This window comes from Apis florea, unplaced genomic scaffold, assembly GCF_048593485.1.
Source record: "Apis florea isolate Af1SG1 unplaced genomic scaffold, ASM4859348v1 contig_3756_pilon, whole genome shotgun sequence".
In the NCBI taxonomy this organism is placed as follows: Eukaryota; Metazoa; Arthropoda; class Insecta; order Hymenoptera; family Apidae; genus Apis; species Apis florea.
The window spans coordinates 581,365-601,362 of NW_028256838.1; the positions used below are offsets into that span (position 1 = coordinate 581,365).

Sequence of the window (19,998 nt, forward strand, 5' to 3'; positions counted from 1 at the left end):
TTTTATAATTTTGATTTTTTTAATTAAGTTAAATATAAATTGTGTTAAATAGTTAATCAAATTGGAATTAACGAAATATTTCACCAACTATTCTATTTGATGTTATACAATATTATATTTAAATTAGATAGATTAAATTATTAATTGATATTAATAATAATTTTTATTTATATGTTTGCATAGATTTCTTTATACTTTTTATATTTCATTGGAATTAATTTTAGTATCTGAAATAAACTTTGAAATAGAATGGTAAAAAATAGTATTATTTGTCAAAACACTCTATACATTTAACATTTCAGGGGTATAGCAGTTATGTAAGGAATTTTTCCTTATTAATGGAGTCCTGGAGTTTTTACTTTATCATCGGATATATCCAAGTTTTTCTTCTTTTAATTTAGAAACAATTAATTAAAAAGTGATTATTAAATTCGTTTTAACTTTCGTTATTTCGTCATACGATTTTATACACGGTGTCGTTAGAGAAAGGACATTAATTAAAAAGAATCATCAATATAATTGATTAAAGAAAAAATTTATGAATTTAATACTTTAAAAATAAAGTAAATATAAGTATTTACATATTATTTAAATAAATTAAATTTAATAAAACAGTTTGAAAGCATTACAATTTTAAAGTGTTCGACAATCTATCATTAAAAAACTACTAAATATATAAATAAATTTATAAAACGCGAATAAAAATGAAAATATTGCACGTAATTAATTTGAAAGTAACAGATAATTAATCGATAAATCAATATCTCATAAGATTTTCCTTTTGTGTCCTTTCGTTCGAAGACATCTTCATTAAATTTCATACTTTTAATCGATAAATTTTCTTTCAATTTCGATAAGGATTCGATATAGATATATATCTTCTTCTATTATACTCTTATTACGATTTTGTTTAATCGCAGTGTCTTTAGTTGCTTGACGTGTTCGATAAATTTGCCTGACAATGTGAATTACTTACCATACGACTCAAAATCGAAGGGAGCACTATGAGGTTCTATTGGTTCGACGATAAAATTCTAACATTTTCTAGTCGATTAACGGAACCAAATTAAGTAAATGTTCACAGTGGTTCGTTGATTCTTTTAATATTACAATACAGATTCTTAGATATTAGATTATACATAAAATTGCAAATGTATGATGTAGCGCTTCCCTCGTTGCAGCCCTCTACAAAAATAAGATATCTGCATAATGAAATTTCTAATTTCGATGATAATTTCTACTTTCAATGGAAATTTTGCCTATCTTATTATCGTGAATTAGAAACGTAGGGGTCTGTGCTTTGCTCTTACATTTGCATGGCTGCTTATAGTATATATCGATACTGATCGAAATGAGTGCTCATCTTACTTCCTTGATTTCTTTGCTTAATGACTAATAGCATGATTTCATTTATCTATTTCGCACTCTCTTTACCTTACGAACCTTTTTGCATACCTAATTTTATTTTCACCTTTACCTCTAATTAACTAAATGATATAAATCGTTTAATCTGCTTTAAATCATCGTCTTTCCAGTTTCCTCGTACACAAATTGGTCTATCATCTACGAACATTATACTCGTGCACTTTACTTACATGTTTACTTACATATTTATGTATTCACATATACATATACATATAGGTGTTATATACAGGATTTATTTGTAAGAAATTTGAAAACGATAAGTTTCAATCACACTCGTATTGTTACAGAGTATTGAAAAATTATTATTTATTATTTTATTAATTGTGGATATAATAAATATTAATAGATTTAAAGTATTTTGTTAAAAGATGAATATTTAGAAATCTATAATTTGTGTAAGATAGATGAAAATTTTATCAAAATTATTTTGAATAATGTATTATATATATTTGATCAAGAATAAATTATTCACAAGCTTTTTTTCATCTGTATATAATAAATTTTTTTAATAATAGAAATGATATGAGTAATTTTTTTTAATACTCTGTATAAGTAATTTATATATTTTATTTCTACAATTGTATCATTATATTTTCTTTCAGTTCTAATTGTTTTAATATTTGCTTACACGTTAATAATTTATATTTTAAACGTAACCGTAATTTATACAAAATTATTTAATTTCATTCATTATAATATTTTATAATAACACATATACATATATACATCAATGATGCTACAATAATAAAATTTAAATTTATTTATTTGAACATAAAATAAAAAAATTTTCAAAATTCAAAACATTCAAAATATAACCAAGGAAATTGACTTTGTTCCAAATAATTTCTTAACAACTTTCTCGTTATTTTTTTTTTTTTTTTATACACGAATATAAAATTTTACACAAAAAGCTATAAAAATGAAGCTATATAATGCAGATGTATGAAAATCAAAATTTAATAAAACGAAAATTGAAATTCAAAGATAACGTTTGACATTAAAGCTACGTTTAAATTAGCCAACCTTCACTTATTATTAGTCAACATGATCAAATCGATCGACTTCGTTTATTTTATCCAACAGAAATTTTATACGTGCGATTTTCAACTTCGAAACTTGCCTCGAATGTAAACGCGGCTTAAACCGCGAAGCCGCCATATTGGAATTTCGCCATTCGAAACACAGATCGAGGCATCGATCGCAAAGTCAATTTCCTGGAAAATTGTAGCATAAGGTTAATCGCCGCTGAGTATGCATTTTCGACGATGCTCGTCATCCGCTAATCCAGGATATCAACACACATTCATGGCTGGATATGAGTACGAGTATAACAAACTGGTCGGTATTTATCACCGGAGAACAATGAGAGAGCACATGGAGGTAGAAAAATGCGGATCGTTGCCCCTGAACCTTCGCCATCTATCTCTCTATCCGTCTCCTACGTTTTTTTTTCTTTCTTTCTTTCTTTCTCTCTCTCTCTCTCTCTCTCTCTCTCTCTCTCTGTCTGTCTCTCCTTTCTCTCGTTCAATGCCGTGACCACATATATAATCCACGATCCAACGATACGTGTATATACTATATATACATACATACATATTTGTACGTGGTATATTTGGTGAATACGCCCTGCTGTATATTGCAACCATACATAGATGACCCAGTTTGTTTGTAACGGTTCGTAGTGGCATAGCGTTTTCCAGTTATGATTTCTATTTGCAGGCAATTTTTGCTAGTAGCATACCTGAGATAATAGAGCTCGTAGGCAGTAGGTCCAAGTACAGCGGCGAATACAAGCGGGAACATGGAAAGAGGTATTATTATATAATTACATCCTTCTTCAATCTCCTGTCTTTTTTGTCTATTAACATTTTTACTTTCAGTATGTATATAATTATAATATTTCATGTATATGTATACACATTTTATTTATACGATAACAATAACTATCAGTTACACGCCCTTACACGAATTCATACACAAATGCTCGATACACGAATACAATTGTTGTTATTATTACGAAACTTTGTCGCATATCCAATATGTTTAAAATATGTATCCCGGTTATTTCATTAGCTCTGTTATGAGAAAAAAAATGTGTTACTTTTTGTTTTATTTTTATTGATGAATGATTAGGTGGAGATAAAAATTAGAAAAAAAATAGGAAATCATCACTTATGGAAGCATTTTGGAAAAATAATCTATTTTTCTATGTTTTTATTATCTACCTTTTATATTTTTATCTTTTGTGTTATTGTATTGTATGCTTCATATTACTTTTATGTTATATCTTATCTGAAATATGGATACAGATATTTATCAAACTATTCATTATTTTGAAAAAGAACTTTCAAAAAGAATTTGCTTTTGAGAGAGAGAAATAAATTAATACAATTGATTTTTTTCTTAGCTTTTTAAATAAAATCCCTATAAAAATTATTAAATCATTTATACTAAAAAATTGTTAGTTAAAAAGATTAAAAGAGAATAAAAAAAACAAAATAATTTTGTATTTATGATCTTCATTTCTGTGATATTGATTTATAAATTAAATTTAAAATATTTTCAAAACTAAAGATATATTAAATTTTATCTACAAATGTTTGATATTTTTTCGCAGAGAATTTTTTATTTTATACCAATATCAATATCAAAGAATATTTATATTTAAAAAAAAAAATCACTTATATAAAATTATAATATTTTCTAAAAGAGAAATAATTTTTGCAATTTATCCGAACAAGTTCAATTCTTTTTATGTTTGCATAAATATTTATATTTATAGTAATATTTGTTAAAATTTCTCAGACAGAATTAATAAAATAACCAACGAGTGCATATAAATACGTATCAAGCTATGTCCAACAGTCTTACGAGGATAACTATCAATTAGTTAAAGTGAAAGGAACGATGAGTGCCGAGAAGCTCGTTATAGCTGACGCGAACTTTGACGTTTCAGAAATGTTGCATACCAATATGGTATCGCGTTCCCTTTTCTTTTCAAGCTGAACGAAGCTATTTATTTCAATGATCACGGTGAAAGATCCAATACTCCAATAGAGCAATACTTATGATCAAATACATTCTTGCACGTTAGACGTCATATACATTCTTAACATTGTTAACGAATTTAGAATTCTTTAATGATTTTTAAAATGTAAAAATGACTATTGAATAATTAATTTATAAGATATATTTAAAAAAATTTATTAAATTTAAAATTATAATTATATATGATGGATTAATGAAAAAGTTTGATTAGAATGATGATTGAGATGAAACTGAAAATTGCATTCGTCAACATGCCTTGAAAGTAATATAATTTCATTTTAAAAAATAAGAAAGTAACATTGACTTAAAATTTATAAGTTTACATTAATTTAAAATTTATAAATTTGATTTGTATTATTAATAAATAAATATAAAACTTTATGATTGATACAAAAGTACTATAATGCATTAAATGAGGGAAGAAATTTACATCTTTTTGAAAAATCTTAAGAACATTTATTGTATCTATTTGTTTATTTCAGAAGTGAAAGAATTAAGTAAATTAAAGAGAGATATTTTATATAATAAAAGATATAATTTTAATGATTTATATTATATTTCGAAATTTTATTAAATTATCAATTATCAATTTTCTCTTTTTAATATTTTAAACAATAAATCAAAAATTAAAAATAAATAAATTTTCAATAAAAGTTATAATAACGTTTCAATTAATAAATTATTATTAACGAGGAAATTTAAGAGATGCAATAATAGCTTTATCCAAGTAAAATATCTAAATTTCTGTATTTTTTATAATGAGCCATTTTATATTCATAAATAATATTTTTCTATTAAAAATTCCTAAAATTTGCATAAAATTTTTTCAAGCTAGTAATAATTTTTTTTTTTTTTTAAATAAAAGTTTATTAAGTTTTTATTTTTACGAGATATTTAATTACGAAAATACGAATCTATCTATTTGGAATATATTAATAAAATTAAAGTTTACATTTCCATGCGACGATATTATTTGGATCTTTCATCTTGGGATAGGGATTGCGTACGAGTAAACGTTCGATTTAACAAGAGGAGCATGAAATCTTTCAACCAGTTCTTCTCTTGCATGTCCTTTGCATTATCGATCCGATTTATTCGTTCTGACGTAACAAGGTTCATCGATAGGTTGCTGCTGCTCGAGCACTCGGCATTGGTGTATTTGAACGCATCTCATTCTCTTATCCTTTATATCTGAAGAATTTTTACAATTTTTTTTATCTTTAATAATACGATACGAAACATTGTTAAAATAAATTGGAGGAAACAACGTTATATTCCTCCATTTTGTTTGATTTATTTATACAGGAATATAACAAGAGCACACCTTTTGCCAAGATTGCACGGTTTGCCACTTTAGTCTGCTACCTACAACGTCCGTTCATTATACAGAAAATATCGCTTATTAGTATTAGAGATAGAGATACACATGTACACGAATATATTATGTACAGAGTGAGACTATTACAAATTATTTGTAAATATTATTATATAAAAAAATACTTCCTTCCAAATTTTCATAGCGTAGAAGGAAATATAACTTGTCATTATATTTTTTTTTTACAGATAGACAAATAGAGGATATGAATAGAATCGTATAATTTTTAATACATTGTTTCATATAGTTCTTTATTCTTTACAAAAAAAAAAAAAAAATTCAATAAAAAAACTATTAATTTAAGATTAATCTGAATTTGGTTAAACTTACTGTACAAGATTTACATATTTATTCTTCTTTGTTTTTCATACAACAAGTTTTAACAAATTCAAATTTGGCATATCTTTTAAATTGATAATTTTCTAAATTCTAAATTCATTTCAGTTCTTTATAGAGGATGACTATTTGTATTAATAAAAGAAAAGTTTATTTAAAAAAATAAAAAATAATCTTCATACTTTGACAAAATTAAATTATCAAAAAAAAAAATTTTCTTATATAATAGATACAAATTATTCAAAATGATCGCGTTACACAACTCACTCTGCGCATAAAAATCACTCAATATTCATAAATAATAGTGAGTTAGTAAGCGATAATCTTTAACCAACATATTTACATAATATCGTATCGTTTATTTTTTTTTTTCTTTTTTTCATTTTTTTTTTTTCCCCTACTTCTTGTTTCCATTCTTTATTTCCAGCAATCTTTTCACGAGTCAACATAAGAAAGGGTAAAGAGATTCTCCACACGTTTATATTTCGCATAATTTACATTATATTACATGAATAATGTGAAAATCCAGCTGTTAAAAGATATACTAGAAATACACAACTCAAAACTCCTATACATTTTCATACATATAGACCAAAGTACGCACGATACGTGAAACACAAAGTGTTCGTTCCAGTTTTCGTTTATTTTCTACCCTATGCTCCCCTTTATATAGGGCAATACCATTATGTTTTTATTCATGTACGAGAGCACTCTTGACGACAGACGATGTCATCGCAGAAATGTTGTTATACAACGCGATTGTGCTCCACCCTGTGGTTGTAAGTTGTCCACATCATACGCTACAATAGAGCCTGCATGCCAGTTAATTAAAATCTGAAATTTTTACCAAAGCTTTTACACACATTCACACACACACACACCACACACACACACATATATATATATTATATATTACGCTTGTTTCTTCGTCGACCAAGGAAAATGTGTGCGTCGTTTTCGATATAGAAATGCCAAATAATATAATTTAGAGTGATAATTTAAGGATCATCGCACTGTGACACAATAATTATTTCTCTATGTTATGGAACTAACGACACTGTATCTTTATATGTACAGTGAATTCATGTTTTACGTTGTTTTGTGGCGAGATCAATATTTATTATTATTATTTTTTTAAATAAATAACGAAGCGATTTTTGTTGAATTATTTTGATTAACTCATGTTGTGTATTATCTTTTCATTGAAATTATTATTATTTTATTTTTGGATATTATGTAAAATATAAACGAGGCTATTTAATATATATTTAATTTATTATTACTTTATTTTATATGCATTTATGTATATGTAACTTATATAAACAAGAGTAAAGTATATAAACTATGTAAATGTTAAACTATATTGAAAAAGTAATTTTTCAATGAGATCTGACACAGATTATATACTTATTTCAATAATTTATTATTATATATTACTTTTATTTATACCTGATGTGGTATTATTTTTGATTTCTAAATTTAATTTATGATATTTTTGAATACATTTATCATTTAATGTATTTATTTGTTATATTCAATTGTACGAATTGATTCGTATACGAAGTTTAAAAATTATTTTCTCAAATATTGCTGAAGATTGTGCAAAGATTTTTTATTTATATAATATATATTTCAATGAGAGAATAGCAAATAAATTATTGTTTGCTATATTCTCTCAACAATTTATAATCAGTAATTTTTAAATGATATTTATTTTCTTGTTGATGAAAAAAAATCATTAGAAGACCTCTAATAAAAAAAAATTATGCAAATTAATAAAAATAACTTAAATTCAAAGTTATGCGATTTTCGATATTCTATATTTAATAATCAAGGATTTTTCAAATAGATTTATTTTTAAAAATCAGTTTTTCATTAATTATTTTTAACTTCTTGAAATTTTATTTTTTGAAAGTTTTATTTTAATTATATTTTAATACTTGTTGCAGTTATTTAGATAAAATTTTATTAAAGTTGTTTTTTATATAATGTACAGTAATTTTTTTTATCTTTTAAAAAAATATTAGAAAACTTTCCATGATATTTTATTAAAAAAAAAAAAAAAGAATATAATATCAACAACGATATCACGTTTATTCTGTAGAAATTGAATCGATTAAATCAAATAGTAATTTTACATCATATTGCTATTGGTTTTTCAATTTTTAAATATTTCCGAATAGCTAGCTCCGAATTATAGATATATTGATAACAATTTCATTCAGAATATAAAAAAATATAAAAATATTAAATATGTCTATTTTTTCATGAACTGTAATTCTTTTTACTTTTAATTCTTACGTAAAACAATAAAGACGAAAAATAAAGAAACGTAAAAATAATATTTTCCTATTATTTTTTTTATTAAAAAAGAAAATTATAAATTTTTAATTGATGAATATTCATTATTATATATTATTTTACATTTTATAATTTTATTACTTACATTATTATTACCTGAAACGAAAACAACCATTAATAAAATAATTTAAAATAACCATTACGTTTTAATAAATGTTTTTCATTTATATCGTTGAAATTCAGTTTCAACCAACTGAAGATTAATGTTTCAAGAAAATAATTATTTTTTATATTTTAAATGATTATATTTTATATGATAACGTAATAATAACAGATTTTCAGAAGTCTGTCAACTCATGCTTATTACTACAATCGAATAAATTCTTTAATTTATTCGAAACGTTATTTCTAAGTAATTAAGAGAGTAAAAATAATAATAATCCTAAATGAAACAATAAGTATATTTCATATTTACCATTAATATCAATATATTTAATACCCTTATAATTTATTCTTATAATACCTTAAATTTTCCATTATTACCGAAATTGAAAAAGTTGAAAAAAAAAATTTTCAACAAATCGTTATTTTTCTTCAATTATCCTAAAATGAATATAATCTTCGTATAATATTCTTACAAGCGATAAGTGAGCAGAGAGTGAAGCGTTGCGAGCGTGTATTGTCTTAGGCGTTCAAAAAATGACAAATCCAATAATCATAAAATATAAGATATACGAATGAAACCGATATATATACATATATATATGCTACACTGACGGAAATTAAAATACAAATAGAGATCACAAGTACAAATACAAATATACAGATACAAAAATTGAAATGCAAATGTTAATGCAAATAGCAAATTAAAAAAAAAAAAAAAAAGAATAAAACAGGAAACTCAGGCTAGGGCTCTGTTCTGACGGCAACGGATGATTGTGGGTGTGTAGGCGGTGTTCGCCAGCTGGATCCCAGAGATCACGGAGCTCGCCGCGAACCGCTGCAAGTACGGTGGCCAGTACAAGCGCGAGCGTGGACGCAGGTATCCCAGATATCCACCTACGTGGAAGCCAGCCAAAAACACCCCTTGAAACTAGTCCTTGAACTGTTATCCTTGTAGTCACATAGTTTGCGAGGAGGAGCGAAGACTATCTGGATAGCAAAGTGACTCGTTTATCGGTTGATTTTCTCATTATTATTACTTTTTTTTCTTTTTGATATTTCAATCCTCTTTTGATAACAATCTTACCTACTGTAGGTAAAATCTTATCTACGTAAGGTAATTTGGCTTTGCTCTAAAGATAAGAAAAAAATGGGAAGACGATAAAAATTTAAATTTTGATGAATACACTATTTTCTTTTGATGGAGAATTATTCGATTCTTTGATTATTTTTCGTGTTAATTTTTCGTGTATTTTGGAATAGAAATATATTTTTGTCAACAATGATCTTATTTTGTGTTTTTCGATCGATATTTTTGGTCATGTTTGTAACCTTTATTCGAGACGATGTTTTTTGAATATACATAAACGGATTCGCAACTGCTATCCAGAATAATTTTTTAAATAGCGTAAATATCCTTCACCTTCACTACACCTGATCCGTAACTGTTAGAAACAAGTGGCATCCTTATTTCTGAACCACTGCCCCATTTCTTTCACCATTTATTTAACGTACCTTGTGCTGACTCTCACCGCTTTTCTTACCCACCTTTTTACCAGTTAGCAAATATATTGGTAAACACGTGCTGGTATGCTTGGACTTTTGTAAAAAGAGAAATACACACACGAGTTTTTTATTGTTATACACACATGTTTATATTACACTTATAGTAGATGAGATCAATATATTACTGTTGCATCTCTCTCTATTTCTTTCTCTTTCTTTATCTTTCTAAATATCTATATATATATATTTATTATACATATATACATATATACATGGTAATATGTATATGAGCCTCACCGCACGGATTCGAGATGTAGTTTGTATATTCTTATTCCTTTTTACGATTTATCGATTAATTTTTTTTCTTTTATTATTATTATTATTATTTTTCTTTCTTTTTTTTTTTTTTTACTTTTTTTATTTAATCTATCTAAATAAGGCGCGATTGGTTTTCAGTTGTATGTTTCTTTTCTCGCTGCGTATTATCTTTTTTATTACGTTATTTTTCCATTGGATCGGGCAACCCTTCTGCTTTTAATTAACAGGAATAGATCATCGATTGCTTCGGCATGAAACGTTGATTTGCGCGTTTAAAAATCTTTTTCAACGACTTGGTTCTCGTTTTAACGATGATCACCGATGAAGGTGGATCATCCGATCGTGAGAATTTTTCTTTCGATTTTTCTTTCTTCTCACATATACAGTGGAAAAGTTTCCGCACATCTTACAATACAGCGAATAATAATGAATCAAAATTAACTACATCAGCATTATTTATATATATATATATATATATATATTTTTATTATATTTTATGTTAAAAAGTTTCGTTTATTTTATTATTATGACGAAGATGAAACGATTTATTTTGATTTATTTGTACGTATTAAGATAAGATAATAATTTGAAACGAAACAACAAGAACCAGGTCAAAGTATTAAAGTATATTGTACATATTCTCTTTAATATTGATCATTTTTTAATTCGTTAATTAATTTTTATATCGCACTGGTATTTTTGTTTTTGTATTATAATATCTTACGTATCTGTGGAATTTGTTATATTATAGCACCTTCGAGATTTTATTTTATTGTAGAGATTTTGTAGAGAATTAGTATAATAAAATTGCTGATTTCGATACGTTAAACGAACAATTTTTAACTTATTTTGCAATAAAGTCTCTATTGACGGTTAAATGATTTTTCGTTAACAAATTAAGAGAGAAATTATTTATATTTTCATAGTTTAATTATTTTGCATTGTTACATTAATTATTTTCTACGATATATTTAGATCATTATTTTACTGTTTTATTTTTGATTTTGATTATACTTCATTGAAGGAATATCGGTAAGGTGAATGGAAATTGTTAAATCCACTCTATATATATATACAGTGGATTATATATAATCGTCTTATGTACAAGATGACTTTTTCTTTAAATTAAGAGAAGCTATAGATACTTTCTAAGAAAAGATAGAGAAAATTGGTGAAATAAATTGTATTTCTTTTTTATAAATTTACATTTGTTAGATATCTTAGATTCAAATAATTTAATAATTTTTAATATTATTTTATTTCAAAAATTCATTTTATCATTGTTTCATCATTATTTTGTAAATCTTTCTATTTATTTTTATTTTTTTAAATTTAATTTTAAATTTTTATGATGTTTCAATTCTTTTTTATTAAAAAAGGAAATATTATTTTATTTGCTTAATTTTGACAAATTCTACAAATTAAAATGTAAAAATTATTAATGGAATATAACGATTTAGAGAATTTATACATATATATATATATATAAAATTATGCTTCGAATTATGAAATATTTTTTTAATTATTCATCTTTAATATTTTATAAACACTATATGCACTAATTTGTGATCTCATATTTCGATTTTCATAATACAAACAGGCGATTAAATTCAATTATTTATTAATCGATTTATAAATAGATTTAATTTACTCTACCAATGTTCTCCATCATCGCTTAGAAAAGTGTTACATGCTGTCTCTACCTTGGACGAGTCATTATACTCGTGTGTATCATCGTGATGTATCAATATGACAATATCGATTAATCAACAGGAAGAGATGACTTTAGATGAATCTATAACATTTATTGCATTTATTTCTATATTGTCCCGGCAACTCGGTAATACTAGGATATATGATATAGAATATCAACCAATTTAACGAATTATGCAACTTTCACTTCAACAAAAATTTCGAAAAATTCGAAACGGTGTAAATTATTAAAATTATTAAAAAGCAATCATTTGAAACTTTCTGAAAATCCTACTTTCTAGCAGAAGCGCAATGATCGACGCAACAATGTGAATTTTTCACATTGCCACCATCTATTGTACATACTCTTCGATGGAATAAATAATAATATCTGAGAGAATTGAAAATTTTGCATATTTCCCGTAAATAGCGTTTCTTACGATGAGTTTTTTTATTTATACAATATTGCCAATTGTCCCAGAGAAGAAAATTACAAATCCATTTTCTTTTGTTTCAATCCAACGTTCCAGTGATTTGATCTAGGAAAATCGTATCTTGATTAAACTGAAGTTATTCGATCAATATGAGAAAGGCTTCGTAGGAAATTCGTCATAAAATTCGAAATGATCGGTAGAATGGTACGGAATGAAAAGGAGGAATCGTGAAGCAGCGGGTTGCGAATGTCGCTGATACTTTTAATTAATTAAAACAAGCATATATTAATTAACCCTCGTTATATGATGGCTGGATCAACGATAAAACGATTGATTAGGTAACAAGAATCAAATATTGTGAATTACTTTTGATCCAAATTAACAAAAAATTAGATTTAATTATGAATTTTGACCTAGCTATCATACTCTTGAGAAAATGAAGAGGGGAGAGGGAAGAAAAAAAAAATACTAAAAATAAAGATATTATAAAAAAGTATCAACGATTCGTGGGCATTTTTGTTTTCTCTCTTTCTCTCTCTATCTCTATCTATCTATCTATTCTGCTCTATCTATCTATCTATCCCTCTTTATTCACAAACCGAGTTTCTTGGTGGCATGCGTTAGTGCTCTGGCTAGCCTGTAGAGTTTTTTCCAAAGGTGAAGAAACCTTTCGCGGAATGGCCTGTTAGAGAGGAACGGTTTCTTTCACTCGACGCATGAGTGAAAAGTAAAAACAACAACAACAACAAAAAAAAAAAAAGAAAAAACGGAGAAATCCCACACCGTCGAATCGAGACACGATTTCTGGCTTGATTACATAAAATGATATTATACTTTGGCACTTGAAATTAGAACGCAGCAGTAGAAGGGGGTGCAGGCGTAGGCACATGCGGCTGCTCTTATTAGGGATTTTTTATTAAGTAGAAATTGCACGTATATACATTATATAATTGCGAGAAACACAACGCTTAACCTTTTTTGGCGTCGAACGGGCCTAACGCGGAGAAGGCGTACAGTACACGTGAGAAAAATCACGTGATCGTGGAACCACCAATCGCGTGGAACTTGAATATATATATACTTCATATCCGCTTATTCGTGTGTCGCATGGTAATAAAACGTAGAAGAAATAATCAAGCATGGGTTTATAACTCCCTTTGTACTCACTGGTAAATTTAGAAGAAGTTGCTCGAGTTCGGTCGAGTATCTTTTTTCTTTTTGTTTTTTTTTTTGTTGTTAAAACGTAGATATAATGTATTCATGATATATGTATACATACATAGATACATACGTATTGTCGATAATTATATTACTATATGAGATTTTATTTTTTATTCGCGTATTCATACTGATAATTCGAATATACCAAATAATTCGATATCTTCATTTTATTAAATTTCGAATAATTTTTACAACGATACGATAATTATACAATGATTATGACAGCCTTCCCGCCGTTTCCCGTGGGACGCTTATTATTCATTATCCTTACTTCGTTATTCAGGCACATAGATAGCCTTTAGAGTTTCAGTCACATCGAAAAGATCTATCTTCCTTTCTCTCTCTGTCTTTCTCTTTCTCTCTCTTTTTTATCTCTTCTTATTTCTCTTCAACAATTACATACATATGCATAAATGTATATTATTATATACAATATATGTATACAAAGTGTTCAATTACTGGGTGTTGAAAAATTTAAGGGTTGATTTTTCGAGTCGAAATAAAACGAAGATCAAGAGAACGAAGAAATTGCATTTGAGGCTTTACTTTTTTAATTATTGATAAATAAAAATGAATCCATACGTGCCAATATATCTTTTTGCCGAAATAAATATATGATAACTTAAGCAGAAGTACAAATACAGTAATTCTCATAGTCAACGAAACTTGATTATATATTTAATTGTTTAACTCGTATAAATCTTAGAGAAGAAATAGTAATTGTAGAAATGAATATTATTATTTTTTTATATAATTATATTCCAATAATATTAAGAATATTGAAAATTGCAAAGATCATTGTGCCTCCAATAATTGAGTTGTAAAAATTTCCTTGCGTCTAATAATATTTTCGATAATTTTTATTTGTCAATAATCGAATAACAAATGAAGCAAGGAAAAAATTTTGTTCAATTCATGATTTTCGTTTTATTTCAACTTGATGAATGTTCAAACCTTTTTAAATGCTCAAACATTTGTAATTGAATATTAAATATATGTATGTATGTACAGTTTCATGCGACAGGCGAACACTTATCGCAGCCATTCCAAGAATAATTTTCAAGAGAAAGATTAGTAAAAAGTCACAATATCTCCATCACGATCATTGACACGTTACATGTGTATATGCATATACATATACTTTACTATTTTTTTTCTTCTTTTCTTTCTCTCCATATATAAATATGTATACTTGTATATACACGTACATACATACGTGTATAATGTCACGTGTATATGTGTGCGTATTTACATCATGTGCACACACATATAGATACGTATGTATGCGCGTGTATATGCGGATATTTATTCACACAAACATGCATCATTGAGCGAAAGGAAAGCGTATAAGAGACAACATACACGCATAGAATGACACTAGCCCATGTCCCAAGAAACACTCTTATTTCGTAAATTTCGTAAATCAAATATAATTTATTTACGAAAATAATGTTATTATAACGCGATTACGCTCACAGACTTCGTTGCCGCAGACGCATGCTTCTTTTCTTGAAAACTAGTCGTTCGAGATCGATCGTCTATTGGCCTGCACGATTACTCGGTATTCATTGTGCAGATTGGTGGTTTTCAACAATATTTACAAGTAAAATAAATAAATAATATTGGAATTATTTAAATTTGAAATTAAAAGAAATATTTTTTCTTTGTATTTTATTCGTAATACCAATTAACCATAATTTTTTTGACAATTTTAATATTCATTGCTTACGATGTATAATGTATAATTGAACGATTAATTGTTGCTTTGTAAAATTTTGTAAAATGAAAATTTTTAATTATCTCGTGGAATGTTTTATCACATTTACGATCGATATTATTAAAATTTTATTGGAATAATTAAATTAAAATTTATTCTTTAGATTTTTAATAAAATTATTACTAAAGTTTTGATCAGAAATTTAAAAAAGTAAAGTAGGATCAAATATATATTTATTGGATAGAAGGAACATTTCTTTTGTTAACATTTTGTTCAAATGATTTATAGTACGTCAATTAATTAAAAATTGCTATTCTATATAATCGATACGGATATTTTTGTTTGTACTACGTGTGTGTAATATGAATATTTTCATTATTTTAATTCAAACAAATAAAAATTCTAAGCCAAGATTGAAATACTTCATTCATCAAATTTCTATTATTATGGATTGTTAATGTATATATTAAATTTACGTGTCTTCAATTCAACATATGATATAATTATATTTTACATTATATAATTATTAATGAAAATTAATTTTATTATCGGTAAAAGAATTATATAATTTAAATTTCACTATAATATTAATATTATTAATTAATAAAATATCAATTGTATGTCAAATTATTTTAGAAACAATATTATTTCATTTTTGGCTAAGAAAGTCTTTATTTGTCAAACGTGGTACATACCTTCTATAAATCAATTGCATAAATTTACATTATTGAAAAGGCCGATCGACGATTTTTTTCCAAAAAGAACAAGAAAAAAAAAAGAAAGAAAGAAAAAAAAAGAAAAAAAATTGCAGAATTACAGGTCGTGCATTTGCTTCAAAATGGTCATTCGGGTTGTAAGTTTGTCGTATTCAAAGTGGACACATACGTCGAGAATACATCCTACAATCGAGAAGAGGAAGAAAGAGAATCGCATCGATGTTGCGATATATGGCATAGTTATAAACGATACCATAAACTATGCCTACATTTGCCGTTTCGTACATTTCTAAAGGCTGCATTCGATTGTGCGAAGCGCTAATATGGACGAGTGATATACTCTTACCCAGACGCTAACATCGCTCGCTAACTGCTCTTTTAATCAGAAATACAGGATGGTGCATTTTCATTTTATCGTGCGGCAACGATACAGTGCATTTGAAGCGCGTCTTTCGTCCGTCACCAATAGGCAATATACTATGTATATATATATATATATATATATATATATATATATATATATGTATATATATATATATATACTTTCAATGATCAAAGTCATACATGATGACACTGTAACCTTTTTCGAAACAGGAATATCTTCTCTTGAACAATTCTTTGGGAAAATTTCGTTCGGGTGAAAAAAAAAAAAAAAAACACCGGTTTACTCCGTGCGATCGATATTTCGTGCTACAGGGAAGGGGTTGCTGTATTTTCGTGTTCAAAAAAGAAAAAAGAAAAAACGTTTTCTCGAAATCTTTCTCGATCCGTTCGTCGACGTTCATACGTATATCCAACGAGAAGGTAGAAGCGATTCTTCGTTAACGAAAAAGCCAGACAAACGAAAATATGTTTAATTGTCTAGAGAAACGTATCCTGTGCTTTACGTATCGCAAGAATTCGGGCAAAATTCAATACAAAATTGAAATACATTACTACCTACCTGCCAATGGACTAGGTAGACGTGTCGGCACGTGTAGTTATCGTTATAGGCCTAGGTGTAGGAGTGTAGGATCTAGGTGTAGGTAGCCTACCTACCCCGCCCTTTATTTGGAACGTGTTCGTTTCCATATATTAACTATTTGGGCCGTGGCACCCATAGCGGTATAGCACTGTTAATCGTGTCTCTATGAGTAGCCGCGGAGCCCGGTAGCTGAGCCAAAACTTACTTCCGTTCATAAGTGCAAATTTCCTCCCCCTCGCCAGCTCAGAAAAAAAAAAAAGATACCAACAAAAAGAAAAGCAACTAAAACAAACTAGCTAAGGTTACTAGAACATCTGTAACAACGACGCGTTCACAGCGAATCACATTTCGACAATTGGACGAGACGACGAAACTACTGGCGACTGAAATCTGTAAATCTGTGAAAAGAAAAAAAAAAAAAACAAACAAACAAACAAAAAAAAAACAGAAACAAAAATAAAGCATACAATTGTCACCCTTGTCACACAAGTGTATTGATGCGAGTGTTGTGTTCTGTTCTATCACGTGGTGTAGGCCATATTCGCCAGTTGTATCCCCGAGATAATTGACCTGATCGGGACGCGAAACAAGTATGGCGGCACTTTGAAGAACGAGCGAGGTCGCAGGTGAGAGACACAGCCAACCAACTAGCTTTCCCGAGTTGAGCCACCTTTCGCAGTCCTAATTACTGTCAAACTGCTCACCACCGCCCCCTCTTGTATATGATGTACGTCTAATTGTTCCTGCCTTCCCTCTATCTATCCCTCATGTCTCCAGCACGTCATTACAAATGAACTTATAACTTCTTTTTCCTTTTTCTTTTTTTTTTTTCTCTCTTCTTTTGGATCCGTATGCACATCTGGACATCTGAATAATGTATACACACAAGATTTGCCTCTGTGTATCAGATCCTAATACATACACACCTCCCTTGATATGTTTCTACTGTCACAGAATAGAATATTTATATAATTTCCACCGATGAGCCTGAAAAGAATTTCCTTGGATTGCCCGTATTATTATACACGTTTTATTACACCCACTACGTTTGTAAAAAAAAAAAAAAAAAAAAAAAAAGAACATGTACTGTACACACGTACACGTACGCGCGGGCACGCGCACACGTGTATATGTATATACACACACACACACACACACACACATATATATGTGCATTTATTATACGAATTATAAATATAGCGAATAAATGAGTGAGAAATTGTATAATAAATGTATATGCGTAGTATATATAATATACATATATTATATATATTATATATATATATACACTTTTAGAGACAGTGTTAGATACGCAAAATTCGCAGTTCAGTATCTGCTCTTCGAATTAGTTGTCAATCAGCGTTAACGCAACTATGCTTCCACAATCCTGAATAACAGTTCCCCCAAAACCCTTGTCCACCGACACTTTCAGTCAATCAGCTAGTCCAATTACCATCTCAGATTCACTATACCCAGTAACTGGTGTTAGCTTGTTTGTTTACTTGACCGCACTTGGGACAAATACGGCTTTATCGTGTTGATTTCCTCCAAATTTTGACGAAAAACGAGGGGTGATGCATTGGTTTTGCATCTAGAAATATTCATTACGAGTTATTTTATTTAAATTTTGTCCTCGAAGAAAAGAATGCTTCTCGTTAGAATAATAATCGTTTGAAAATGCATATTTTAATCTATTAATTTGATTCCTCGTTTTTCGAATTGCATTTCGAACCAGAGTAATTTTCGAACTGTAGTTATGTAGAAAATCAAAGATGAATAAAATAATGTAAATATAGACGAATATCCTTGATCTTATAATTTAAAATTGTTATTACAATATATATTATCGTAAAATCGAGATTATGAAGAATTTTCGTTTTGTTGAATGCAAATCTGTCACAATCTGTGCAATCATATTTACCCGAACGTGGTATAGAAAAGGAAAGCAGCTAAATATTGGAGCTGTATTTCTCTCTGAGTGCAAAGGGTCAACGCCCAGCATGTACCCTGCATTTCCAACTTAAATTTAGATCATATATATGTATATGATCTAATGCAATACTTAAGTGTAATAACCTTGGTGTTTTAGACAGCATTAATCATTGTTTTTACGTGTAAATCTTGGAGAAAGGACAGTGGTAAAGTGAAATTTCGCCTTGGATTATAAGCTCGCAGGATGGATCATGTGAATTGTTACAAATTAATTTCTCTAAAACTATGAAAACATATGACTGCAGTTGCAATATTTCTATATATAAATGCTTAATTAATGATTTAATAAGTCGTTACACGCATGTAATGATTCATTGCAAGATAAAAATATAAGAATTTCAAAGGATACGTCATTGATAATAATTTTCACAAATTATTTATTATTTTTAATTTGTAACTGAGTGATATAATTTTTTTCCCTTCTCTATTTATTTACATTAGAAAGTGATTATTTAAAAGGATTAAAATACTAGAATATATGTATATTAATTTTCTAATTATTTATAATAACATTTGCGTTTAATATTTTAAAATTGCATAATATTTCTTTAGTCCTATTTTTTTTTTTCAAATTTTACAGAATAAGAACGTATAATTTTGATAATATAGAATAAACTTCCTTTTGCTCTTTGAATGTAATAACAACATTCATCAATTCAAATGAGAAATTATGTTTTTGATAGTTTTCGAGACTATTTTCGGATAACAATTTATATGACTCGCCCTGTATACGCTTTATATACGTATATCGTCGATACACGTATACAAAGCTGTATATATACGCATATATG

The 19,998-nt window shown here is 27.6% G+C and overlaps 1 protein-coding gene across 8 annotated transcripts in view; it reads left to right on the forward strand.

Moving 5' to 3' along the window:
* slo (calcium-activated potassium channel slo) overlaps positions 1 to 19,998 on the forward strand; it is a 114,521-nt gene that overhangs the window by 38,356 nt on the left and 56,167 nt on the right. For 6 of the 8 annotated variants that reach the window (XM_031919197.2, XM_012492047.3, XM_086914896.1 and 3 more), the window contains exon 6: positions 3,145 to 3,236. In XM_031919197.2, coding sequence (XP_031775057.1) covers positions 3,145 to 3,236 — 92 coding nt within the window. Of the gene's footprint in view, positions 1 to 3,144; positions 3,237 to 17,749; positions 17,842 to 19,998 lie in introns of all 8 variants that reach the window. The other 2 variants (XM_086914895.1, XM_086914897.1) reach the window with 1 other exon arrangement.